The following is a 12,709-nucleotide window of genomic DNA, read 5'->3' as shown; positions in this document are numbered from 1 at the left end:
GATTACAAAAAGTTTTTTTTTATTATCAGGTGTTATTCAGATTTAAGGTAGCCAATTTATTGTATTGCTGTCCATTATAAAATATTTTTGTCAGTTAACATCACAGGCTACAATAATTTTTATTGCTTGAATATTACAGATGAAGAAAGAACACTATTCAGAACAAAAGGAGGTTTGCGTCTGATTGAAGAACACTCATATTTTCAAAAGTAAGTCTTTTAATTGTAAAAGAGATTTTATAAATTGATAAAACAAGATTCATGAATGTTTAATGAACATGTCAACATCTCAAGTCTACTTCTGATCTTATCATTAACCTTGTTCACCAGAGTTGTGTTCAATATTGTAGCAGCTACGTAGGGCTATGTAGATTTTGAGTACTGAATAAATAGCTAGCCTATCTGCTAAAAAGATCAAGATACTGTGGATTCATTTATTTTCATTGGTACCAATTTTTCGTGGATTGTGGAAAATTTGCCTTTTGTGATAATTAGCATTTAAAAACCACGAAAAAAGACATTTGCTGCTATATAAACTAATACAATATTTAAGGTAACCCTATTGATGGATTTGGACAAATGTACATCAGCTTAATCTATCCTAGTACATGTACATTTGAAGCAAATATCAAATCACAGGCTCTACAGATTCACCATAGCAGAGGTGCATTAAGTTTACGCTTGTCCATTTGTAACCTCTGTAGGTCTCAAAATTGGTTTCCATTCTCTACCTTTAGTTTGCCTTAACTTAATGATATGAAACTTATACACAATGCTTAATACCACTAAACACAGGTCAAGTTTGAAGTTTGGTGGCTTTCCTTCTACCTTTCTAGACTTATACCCCCTTCACAAATGGAAAAATTGCTGAATTTTTCGTTTCTGTTCTCCAACTGTAGTTTGCCTCACCCAAATCTATTGTAACTAATACACAATGCTAATTATCACAAAACACAGATCAGGCTACATTTTTGATGGGGTCACTTCTACCATTCTAGAGTTTGCTTCTTGCTGAATGATTAAATTACTGATTTTTTGTTTCTGTTCTATACTTTTGTTTACTTCAACCAAATTCTTTGAAACTTATAAACTATGCTAATGACTACAAAACACATTTCAAGGTTGAATTTTGGTGGCATCACTATTACTTTAGTTTGCCTGAACCAAATCTTATGAAACTTAAACACAATGCTAATTACAACAGATCATATTTGAATTTTTATGGCGTCACTTTTACAGTTCAAGAGTTTTGCCACTTTAGAAATAGAAAAAAATAATCATTTATGTTCTCTTCCTTTAGTTTCTTGAACAAAATCTTATGAAACTTATGCACAGTGATTAACACAGATCATTTTTCAGTTTTTACGGGGTCACTTTAAACGTTCTAGAGTTATGCCCTTTACATTAATGTAAAATATGATGAATATTTTTTTTCCTTTCTCTTACTTAAGTTTGCCTCACTTAAATGTTATGAAACTTTTGGGAAGTGTCACTTTTACAGTTCTTGAGTTATGTCCACTTACAATATATGCAAGCGGGGGCATCATCTGTGTCGCGTGGACACATTCCACATTTTTATACGACCGCAAAAATTAAAATTTTTTGATCGTATATTGGTATCACGTTGGATTCGTCGTCCAAATACTTTTGGTTTTCGCACTCTAACTTTAGTAAAAGTGAATAGAAATCTATGAAATTTTAACACAAGGTTTATGACCACAAAAGGAAGGTTGGGATTGATTTTGGGAGTTTTGGTCCCAATATTTTAGGAATTAGGGGCCAAAAAGGGCCCAAATAAGCATTTTCTTGGTTTTTCGCACTATAACTTTAGTTTAAGAAAATAGAAATCTATGAAATTTTGACACAAGGTTTATGACCACAATAGGAAGGTTGGGATTGATTTTGGGAGTTTTGGTTCCATCAGTTTAGGAATTAGGGGCCAAAAAAGGGCCCAAATAAGCATTATTCTTTGTTTTCACACCATAACTTTAGTTTAAGTAAATAAAAATCAATGAAATTTAAAAACAAGGTTTATGACCACAAAAGGAAGGTTGATATTGATTTTGGGAGTTGAGGTCAGAACAGTTTAGGAATTAAGGGGCCCCAAAAAAGCATTTTTCTTGATTATTGCACCATAACTTTAGTATAAGTATATAAAAATCTGAAATTTAAACACAAGGTTTATGACCATAAAAGGAAGGTTGGGTTTGATTTTGGGAGTTTTGGTCCCAACAGTTTAGGAATAAGGGCCCAAAGGGTCCAAAATTAAACTTTGTTTGATATTTCATCAAAAATTGAATAATTGGGGTTCTTTGATATGGCGAATCTAACTGTGTATGCAGATTCTTAATTTTTGGTCCCGTTTTCAAATTGGTCTACATTAAGGTCCAAAGGGTCCAAAATTAAACTTAGTTTGATTTCATCAAAAATTGAATAATTGGGGTTCTTTGATATGGCGAATCTAACTGTGTATGTAGATTCTTAATTTTTGGTCCCGTTTTCAAATTGGTCTACATTAAGGTCCAAAGGGTCCAAAATTAAACTTAGTTTGATTTTAACAAAAATTGAATCCTTGGGGTTCTTTGATATGCTGAATCTAAATATGTACTTAAATTTTTGATTATTGGCCCAGTTTTCAAGTTGGTCCAAATCGGGGTCCACAATTAAACTTTGTTTGATTTCATCAAAAATTGAATAATTGGGGTTCTTTGATATGCCAAAACTAACTGTGTATGTAGTTCTTAATTTTTGGTCCCCTTTTCAAATTGGTCTACATTAAAGTCCAAAAGGTCCAAAATTAAACTTTGTTTGATTTCAACAAAAAAATGAATTCTTGGGCTTCTTTGATATGCTGAATCTAAACATGTTCTTAGATTTTTGATTATGGGCCCAGTTTTCAAGTTGGTCCAAATCAGAATCCAAAATTATTATATTAAGTATTGTGCAATAGCAAGAAATTTTCAATTGCACAGTACTCAGCAATAGCAAGAAATCTTCAATTGCACAGTATTGTGCAATAGCAAGAAATTTTCAATTGCACAGTATTGTGCAATAGCTAGAAATCTTCAATTGCACAGTATTGTGCAATAGCAAGTATTTTCAATTGCACAGTATTGCGCAATAGCAAGACATTTTCAATGGGAGTTATCTTTTTTGTCCAGAATAGTAGTTGAATCAACTTAAATCATTGTTTTATACAATATACAATGTATATTCACTTTTACTACCAACTGATAAATTAAAACAATCTTTACGTTTCAGTGATAACAAGCACTTTTTTTACATTTTAATATTTTATGATGTCTTTAAATGAGTAGTTATTGTTGCAAACTCCATTAGAAATTTGAATTGAGATCGGTTTTGGAATAAAGGAAAGGGGGATGTGAAAAAAAAATGGGGGGGGGGGGGGGGGTTCAATTTTTCTCATTTCAGATTTCATAAATAAAAAGAAAATTTCTTCAAACATTTTTTTGAGAGAATTAATATTCAACAGCATAGTGAATTGCTCAAAGGCAAAACAAAAATTTTAAGTTCATTAGACCACATTCATTCTGTGTCAGAAACCTATGCTGTGTCAACTAGTGAATCACAATCCAAATTTAGAGCTGAATCCATCTTGAATGTTGTGTCCATACTTGCCCCAACTGCTCAGGGTTCAACCTCTGGGGTCGTATGAAGCTGCGCCCTGCGGAGCATCTGGTTATTTTATCACATTGAGATGTGCAGTAAGGTGGATTTCTGATAATAATAGCTTAACTTTTGAACTGACCCATATACATTTGTAGAAGAGCCTATGGGCTGGAAATTACACTTTCACTTAAGTATGAAGATTTTTTTATACCCTCCTTTAAAAAAGTATGGGTATACTGTTTTACCTCTGTCTGTCTGTCCGTCCATCCATCCGTCAGTCCATCCATTAGTATGTCCACCCATACACATGAATGTTTTTCATTACATCACACAATAAATGCTCACTCACATATACCCTGAAATCAAATTTCAAAAATCCTTGAGAAAAACTTCAATATGAAAAATGTAACAAAAAATTTCAACTTGGATGTCATGTGTAAATGATGTAAATGTTTTTTGTTTTTTCGATTCATCACTCAACAATAACTTCCTGTTTACCAAACTCTGACATCGTTTTACACATGACATCCAACTTGAAATTTTTTGTCACATTTTACATTTTTTTTCTCACAGAAACTACATTACAAGGATTTCTGAAATTTAGTTTCAGGATTTATGTGAGTGAGCTTTACTGTGTGATGCATTTTCAGATTCATCACTCAACAACCTCCTGTTTTACCGAAATATTTTAATAGTTATACACATGAGTAGCCTAGTTGAAAATTTCTGTCACATTTTAATGTTTGGTGTATGGATTGATTGTAAGGTGTACATATCTGTCTGGTAGGGTCAATCTGACCTTGTCCTGATTTTCATGATTTAATGATCAATTTTAAGTTTTCCTGATTAAGTGGTTAAGTTTGTTTCTTAGATGTGCAACATGTCTATATTTAAAGCATATTTGGTGTATGGAATGATGGTAAGTTGTACATGTATTTCAAGTTGGGCTTATCTGACCTTGATCTCATTTTCTTGGTTCAAGCTAAGTTTATGTGATAGATGAAGTAAAGCTTTATATTTAGGACTATCAAAATAATATAAATGGTTAGTACAGAAGGCGAGGCAGTTCAATGTGTGCACTCTGGTATTATTACATAAACTTATTTTTAGGTGTTTTGCTGCATCTCCAAGGAGCTTATCTCAGGAAGAATTAGACATGTTAACAGCTGGTATAGATATGTTCAATAAAGCATGCATTGACTGTGGTAGGTTTATTTAAGGTTGTCACATCAGAAAGAATCATTAAAAATCATACAATTATCTAATGTAAATTTCATTATTTTGATTGTAGTCATATTTTTTCATTCAGTGCTCAAGATTAATGTGCCGATTATATAAACACTCCATAAAGATAATACAACAAATTCAATAATCATAGGTAAAACATGACATAATGATTATTAGTATAAAAACTTTACCCATTAGATAACAACTTTACCCATTAGATAAAAACTTTACCCTTTAGATAAAATTCCAATATTTTGACAAGACTCCTTTTGGAAAAGATTCATGTGAATTTTTGTAAGTATATTTTAGGTACATGTACCAAAAAGACATCTTCTAATTTAGGGGTTGAGGCTGAACTTGGTAGATAACTAATAGTTTAAATTTTTATATGTATATTTGCCAATATGTTTTTTCAGAGACAAACCAACAGTTGATTGTAACATCCAATGGATTTCCAAATAAATTTTTAAGATTTTTAGAAGTAAAAATAAAAAGTAATGGAAAAGTTATGAAGACAGCATGTATTAACTTCCTGAATACAGTTGCATTGACAGAACTTGGAAGGTCGACTGTTATCCTCACATTTAATATGACAAGGTAGGTAACAATTATTGCATAACATCAAAATCGCAGATTATATATCTATACTTCTAAATAACAAGGTCCAATTTGTTAGCCCTCGTGACGTAAAAAGGTTGAATGAACGAATTCAACTATATAACTCGTTTGTAATGCCCGTGTGTGTAGTGATGTCATATATTTTAACGAACGTAATCTATGCATCACTTATAAACTAATAGGTTAGGGATTTTGTTACCATAAATTACTTTAAAATTTTACTAAATTCTTTTCATAGATACAAAGATTTGATAAGAAAATTTGGCTGTACCTGAAGAACGGTATTTCGCTACCTAAATTTTACGGCAATTTTGTACTCAAAGAGCAGAAAACATTGTGTGATCCGTGTTAACTCATTAAACTTTTAAACAAAATTCTTAGTAAAGGTTATCTTACCAATGTTGTAATTATATCTTTGAATATAGTTTACATTGGCACAAATATCGATTTTGTCATCAGCAAATTAAAACATAACTAAATTTGTATTATTTTCAAGCAGGATGTCTAGAGACACATCCACATTCATTTTTAGCTCACCTGGCCCAAAGGGCCAAGTTAGCTTTTCTCATCACTTGGCGTTCCTCGTCTGTCATCGTCGTCCCTCGTCGTTAGCTTTTACAAAAATCTTCTCCTCTGAAACTATTGGGAAAAATTTAACAAAACTTGGCCACAATCATCATTGGGGTATCTAGTTTAAAAACCGACCAAGATGGCCGCCATGGCTAAAAGTAGAACATAGGGGTAAAATGTAGATTTTGACTTATATCTCTGAAACCAAAGCATTTAGAGCAAATCTGTAAAATTGTTTATCAGGTCAAGATCTATCTGCCCTGAAATTTTCAGATGAATCGGACAACGTGTTGTTGGGTTGCTACCCCTGAATTGGTAATTTTTAAAGAAATTTTCGGTTTTTGGTTATTATCTTGAAAACTACTATAAATAGAAACAAACTGTAAACAGCAATAATGTTCAGCAAGTTAAGATCTAATAATAAGTCAACATGACCACAATGGTCAGTTGACCCCTTAAGGAGTTATTACCCTTTATAGTCATTTTTTACCAATTTTTCGTAAATTATTGTAATCTATTACAAAAATCTTCTCCTCTGAAACTACGGGGTCAAATTTAACCAAATTCATCCACAATCATTATTAGGGTTCTAGTTTAAAAAATGTGTGCGGTGACCCAGCCAACCAATCAAGATGGCCACCATTGCTAAAAATAGAACATAGGGGTAAAATGTAGATTTGGCTTTTAACTCTGAAACCAAAGCATTAACAGCAAATCTGACAGGGTTAATTTGTTAATCAAGTCAATATCTATCTGCCCTGAAATAATGTTCAGCAAATATAGATCTAATAAAAAGTCAACATGACCACAATGGTCAGTTTACCTCCTTAAGGAGTTATTGCCCGTTATACTAAATTTTTAACAATTTTCATTAATTTGGTAAATTTTTGTAAATTTTTACAAAATTTTTCCTCTGTATCTAAAGGGCCAAGTCTATATAGATAGAGAAAATTGTAAGTAGCAAGAATGTTCAGTAAAAGTAAGATCTACAAACACATTACCATCACCAAAACACAATTTTGTCATGAATCAATCTGTGTCCTTTGTTTGATATGCACATAGAGTCATAGACTAAGGTGAGCGACACAGGCTCTTTAGAGCCTCTAGTTTAACTCACCTGGTTCAAAGAGCCAAGTGAGCTTTTTTATCACTTTGCGTCCGTTGTCATTATCGCCCATTTACTTTTAGAAATTTTGTTTTCTCTGAAACTACTGGGCCAAATGAAACCTAACTTGACCTAAATCATCCTTAGGGGAACTAGTTTAAAAAATGTATTGGATGACCCTGTCCATCAACCAAGATGGCCACCATGGCTAAAAATTGAACATGGGGATAAAATGCAGTTTTTGGCCTTTAGCTTTGAAACTAATCTGACATGGGTAAAAATGTTCATCAGAACAAGATTTATATGCCCTGAAATTTTCAGAATCATCAGACAACCTGTTGTTGGGTTGCTGTCCCTAAATTTTTAATTTTTAGGAAATTTTGCAGTTTTTGGGTATTATCTTGAATATTTTAATAGATAAAGATAAACAAATCATAGCAAAATTGTTCAGGAAAGTAAGATCTACAAAGGAGTAGGGGCATTAAGGCCTGGTTTTGGCCCAAGAAAATAAAATGTTTGATAACTTTTTCAAATTGGCACATAATCTTTAGAAATGCATAGGGTCAAGAAATATAAATGAAAAACATTAAGATTCTTATGTGATGACGTCACAATTGCGTCGTAATATGTACTGTTTTCACAAAAATGATAAAAATTCAGAATTTATGCAGTTTTCTATCTTTATATCTGTTGTGGAAACATCGTGCGCAGCCAAGAAACAACAAAATAATTTAACTGAAGCTTTATTATTACTATTGACAAAATCTCACGAAATATAAAGTTGTTTCTTGGGTGCGCACATACTTTTCCAATCAAAAATATACTTAAAAATTTGATGAAAAACAAGGAAAAACACAAAATTTTACAAAATATGCAAATTAAGGCATGATTTGTTGCCATGGTAACTTGTTCAATGTCCAAAATTATTTAGTTTTTCTGAATACCTTCTACCTGAGATACTTTTCAGTGATTTAAAAATATGTATGATAACTTTTAAATTTGCAGTAATTTTTGGGCCAAATAAGGGCCTTATTGCCCCTACTCCTTTGTCAACATGACCAAATGGTCAATTAGCCCCATACTGAGTTATTGCCCTTTAAAGTAAACTTTTCACACCTTTTCATAAATTTTATGTAATTGTTCACAAAAATCTTCTTTGAAACTACTTGGCCAAATTGAAACAAACTGGGTCTTTATCATCCTTAGGGTATCTAGTTAAAAAAATGTATCCAATGACCCTGCCCATTAACCAAGATGGCCACCATAGCTTAAAATAGAACATAGGGGATAAAATGCAGTTTTTAGAAAAATATCTCTGAAACTAAAGCATTTAAAGCAAATTTGACCGGGATGCAAATGTTCTTCAGGTCAACCCCTATATTCAATTGTTTTTAGATTTACTCTCCCACATCACGTTTTAAAGGTTTTGGTTAAATTTTTTTTTGTCAAGGTAGTTTTTGTCAAGCCTGCAACTTTTGTTGCAGAAAGCTCGACATAGGGATAGTGATCCGGCGGCGGCGGCTACGGCGGCGGCTACGGCGGCGGCGGTGTTAGCTCACTTCTTAAAAGCTATATATTTTAGAAGGTGGAAGACCTGGATGCTTCATATTTTGTATATAGATGCCTCATGTTACGAAGTTTCCGTCAGTCACATGTCCATTGTCCTTGACCTCATTTTCATGGTTCAGTGACCACTTGAAAAAAAAGTTCAGATTTTTTATAATGTTAAATTCTCTCTTACTGTAAGTAATAGGATAACTATATTTTGTATGTGCGTACCTTGCAAGGTCCTCATGCCCGTCAGACAGTTTTCACTTGACCTCGACCTCATTTCATGGATCAGTGAACAAGGTTAAGTTTTGGTGGTCAATTCCATATCTCAGATACTATAAGCAATAGGTCTAGTATATTCGGTGTATGGAAGGACTGTAAGGTGTACATGTCCAACTGGCAGGTGTCATCTGACCTTGACCTCATTTTCATGGTTCAGTGGTTATAGTTAAATTTTTATACGACCGCAAATTTTGAAAAAATTTTCGTCGTATATTGCTATCACGTTGGCGTCGGCGTCGTCGTCGTCGTCGTCGTCGTCGTCGTCGTCGTCGTCATCGTCGTCGTCGTCGTCGTCCGAATACTTTTAGTTTTCGCACTCTAACTTTAGTAAAAGTGAATAGAAATCTATGAAATTTTAACACAAGGTTTATGACCATAAAAGGAAGGTTGGTATTGATTTTGGGAGTTTTGGTCCCAACATTTTAGGAATTAGGGGCCAAAAAGGGCCCAAATAAGCATTTTCTTGGTTTTCGCACCATAACTTTAGTTTAAGTTAATAGAAATCTATGAAATTTTGACACAAGGTTTATGACCACAAAAGAAAGATTGGGATTGATTTTGGGAGTTTTGGTTTCAATAGTTTAGGAATAAGGGGCCAATAAAGGGCCCAAATAAGCATTTTTCTTGGTTTTTGCACAATAACTTTAGTTTAAGTAAATAGAAATCTATGAAATTTAAACACAATGTTTATGACCACAAAAGGAAGGTTGGGATTGATTTTCGGAGTTTAGGACCCAACAGTTTAGGAATTAGGGGCCAAAAAGGGACCCAAATAAGCATTTTTCTTGGTTTTCGCACCATAACGTTAGTATAAGTAAATACAAATCTATGAAATTTAAACACAAGGCTTATGACCATAAAAGGAAAGTTGGTATTGATTTTGGGAGTTTTGGTCCCAACAGTTTAGGAAAAAGGGGCCCAAAGGGTCCAAAATTAAACTTTGTTTGATTTCATCAAAATTGAATAATTGGGGTTCTTTGATATGCCGAATCTAACTGTATATGTAGATTCTCAACTTTTGGTCCCGTTTTCAAATTGGTCTACATTAAGGTCCAAAGGGTCCAAAATTAAACTTAGTTTGATTTTGACAAAAAATGAATCGGTTGGGTTCTTTGATATGTTGAATCTAAAAATGTACTTAGATTCTTGATTATTGAAGTTTTTTGGTCCAGTTTTCAAATTGGTCTACATTAAGGTCCAAAGGGTCCAAAATTAAACTTTGTTTGATTTCATCAAAAATTGAATCCTTGGGGTTCTTTGATATGCCAAATCTAACTGTGTATGTAGATTCTTCATTTTTGGTCCTGTTTTCAAATTTCAAATTCTACATTAAAGTCCAAAGGGTCCAAAATTAAACTAAGTTTGATTTTAACAAAAATTGAATTCTTGGGCCTCTTTGATATGCTGAATCTAAACATGTACTTAGATTTTTGATTATGGGCCCAGTTTTCAATGAATCGGTTGGGTTCTTTGATATGTTGAATCTAAAAATGTACTTAGATTCTTGATTATTGAAGTTTTTTGGTCCAGTTTTCAAATTGGTCTACATTAAGGTCCAAAGGGTCCAAAATTAAACTTTGTTTGATTTCATCAAAAATTGAATCCTTGGGGTTCTTTGATATGCCAAATCTAACTGTGTATGTAGATTCTTCATTTTTGGTCCTGTTTTCAAATTTCAAATTCTACATTAAAGTCCAAAGGGTCCAAAATTAAACTAAGTTTGATTTTAACAAAAATTGAATTCTTGGGCCTCTTTGATATGCTGAATCTAAACATGTACTTAGATTTTTGATTATGGGCCCAGTTTTCAAGTTGGTCCAAATCAGGATCTAAAATTATTATATTAAGTATTGTGCAATAGCAAGTCTTTTCAATTGCACAGTATTGTGCAATGGCAAGAAATATCTAATTGCACAATATTGTGAAATAGCAAATTTTTTTTTAATTAGAGTTATCTTTCTTTGTCCAGAATAGTAAGCAAGAAATATCCTATTGCACAATATTGTGCAATAGCAAGAATTTTTTTTAATTGGAGTTATCTTTCTTTGTCCAGAATCAACTTAAATCTTTGTTATATACAATATACAATGTATATACACTTTTTACTACCAACTGATAAATTTAAATAATCTTTACCATTCAGTGATAACAAGCAGTTTTTTTACATCTTAATATTTTATGATGTATTTAAATGAGTAGTTATTGTTGCAAACTCCATTAGAAATTTGAATTGATATCAGTTTTGATAAAGGGAAACGGGGATGTGAAAAAAAAGGGGGGGGGGGGTTAAATTTTTCTCATTTCAGATTTCATAAATAAAAAGAAAATTTCTTCAAACATTTTTTTGAGAGGATTAATATTCAACAGCATAGTGAATTGCTCAAAGGCAAAAAAAACCTTTTAAGTTCATTAGACCACATTCATTCTGTGTCAGAAACCTATGCTGTGTCAACTATTTAATTTTAGATTTAAAAAGTTTGAAGAAGAAATCTTTAATTGATTTGTAAAATCTTGGCATTTGTTTTGTGTAAAAAAAAACCATGTAATGTCAAAAATTTGATCACAATCCAAATTCAGAGCTGTATCATGCTTGAATGTTTTGTCCATACTTGCCCCAACTGTTCAGGGTTCGACCTCTGCGGTCGTATAAAGCTGCGCCCTGCGGAGCACCTGGTTGTGTTTTGGTCTGTTTTTCTCATACTTTATGCAATAGGTTTACTATATTTGTTGTATGGAATGATTGTAAGGTGTACATGTCTAGCGGGCAGATGTCATCTGACCTTGACCTCATTTTCATGGTTCAGTGGTTATAGTTAAGTTTTTGTGTTTTGGTCTGTTTTTCTCATACTTTATGCAATAGGTTTACTATATTTGTTGTATGGAATGATTGTAAGGTGTACATGTCTAGCGGGCAGATGTCATCTAAACTTGACCTCATTTTCATGGTTCAGTGGTCAAAGTTAAGTTTTTGAGTTTTGGTTTTTTTATTTAAAGGGAAACTTCGCAAAAAAATCAAAAATTGATATTATGTTCATTCTGTATAAAAATGCTCAAATTCATAGATATTAAAGTTTTATTCCGCTAGATAAGCGATCACCATCGATTTTAAATTTAGAGTATCAATTCTCTGTGATCCGCCATTTTGTCTTCTTTCCCGATTAATAAAAACGATATGTCTATAAACCACAAAGAAACAAAACTACAGTAACCGATGTAGTCGTAATTGCGTGTCGATATCTTGTCAATCGTACGGTTGTTTTATCCGACTAACTAACTTGATACGAAAAATATTCTTACTTTTTTTAAATTACCATGGTCTGTTGTTTTTAAACTGTTGATATTGGAATTAGGTGAAAAGTCAAAGTTGAAATCATAAATAAGTGTTCCGTGAAAAATGTTTTCGAAAATCTAATTTGTTCATAATTCTTTAAAGTAATAAACAAATATATTTTGATCTTCCCTCATCTGATCACCAGCATGGCTAAAGGTATTACTTCCAAAGGTATTGTGAGGGGTGTGAGGTGACACGTCCAGGTATTCAAGCGATTTCCTGTCGGGCTTGCAAGTTCATGCATCGTTTCACTTCTGCAGGTATTGATCAGTGTACACGGCTGATAACTTATAACTTATAACTTTCCATTTTGAACTATCAGATGAATAATATACAACTCTGTCTTACTTGTCATTACTAAACTCATACGCTTGTTTACAAATAACATTTCTGGTG

The 12,709-nt window shown here is 32.7% G+C and overlaps 1 protein-coding gene across 2 annotated transcripts in view; it reads left to right on the top strand.

Moving 5' to 3' along the window:
* Nucleotides 1–12,709, top strand: part of LOC143079729 (tetratricopeptide repeat protein 12-like) — a 97,540-nt gene that overhangs the window by 46,159 nt on the left and 38,672 nt on the right. For both annotated transcript variants that reach the window (XM_076255276.1, XM_076255277.1), the window contains exons 8-10: nt 140–209; nt 4,740–4,834; nt 5,273–5,453. In XM_076255276.1, the coding sequence (XP_076111391.1) occupies nt 140–209; nt 4,740–4,834; nt 5,273–5,453 (346 nt within the window). The remainder of the gene's footprint in view (nt 1–139; nt 210–4,739; nt 4,835–5,272; nt 5,454–12,709) is intronic.

Source organism: Mytilus galloprovincialis, chromosome 6 (assembly GCF_965363235.1).
Source record: "Mytilus galloprovincialis chromosome 6, xbMytGall1.hap1.1, whole genome shotgun sequence".
NCBI classification, from domain to species: Eukaryota; Metazoa; Mollusca; class Bivalvia; order Mytilida; family Mytilidae; genus Mytilus; species Mytilus galloprovincialis.
This window is presented reverse-complemented; position numbering and strand designations above follow the sequence as displayed.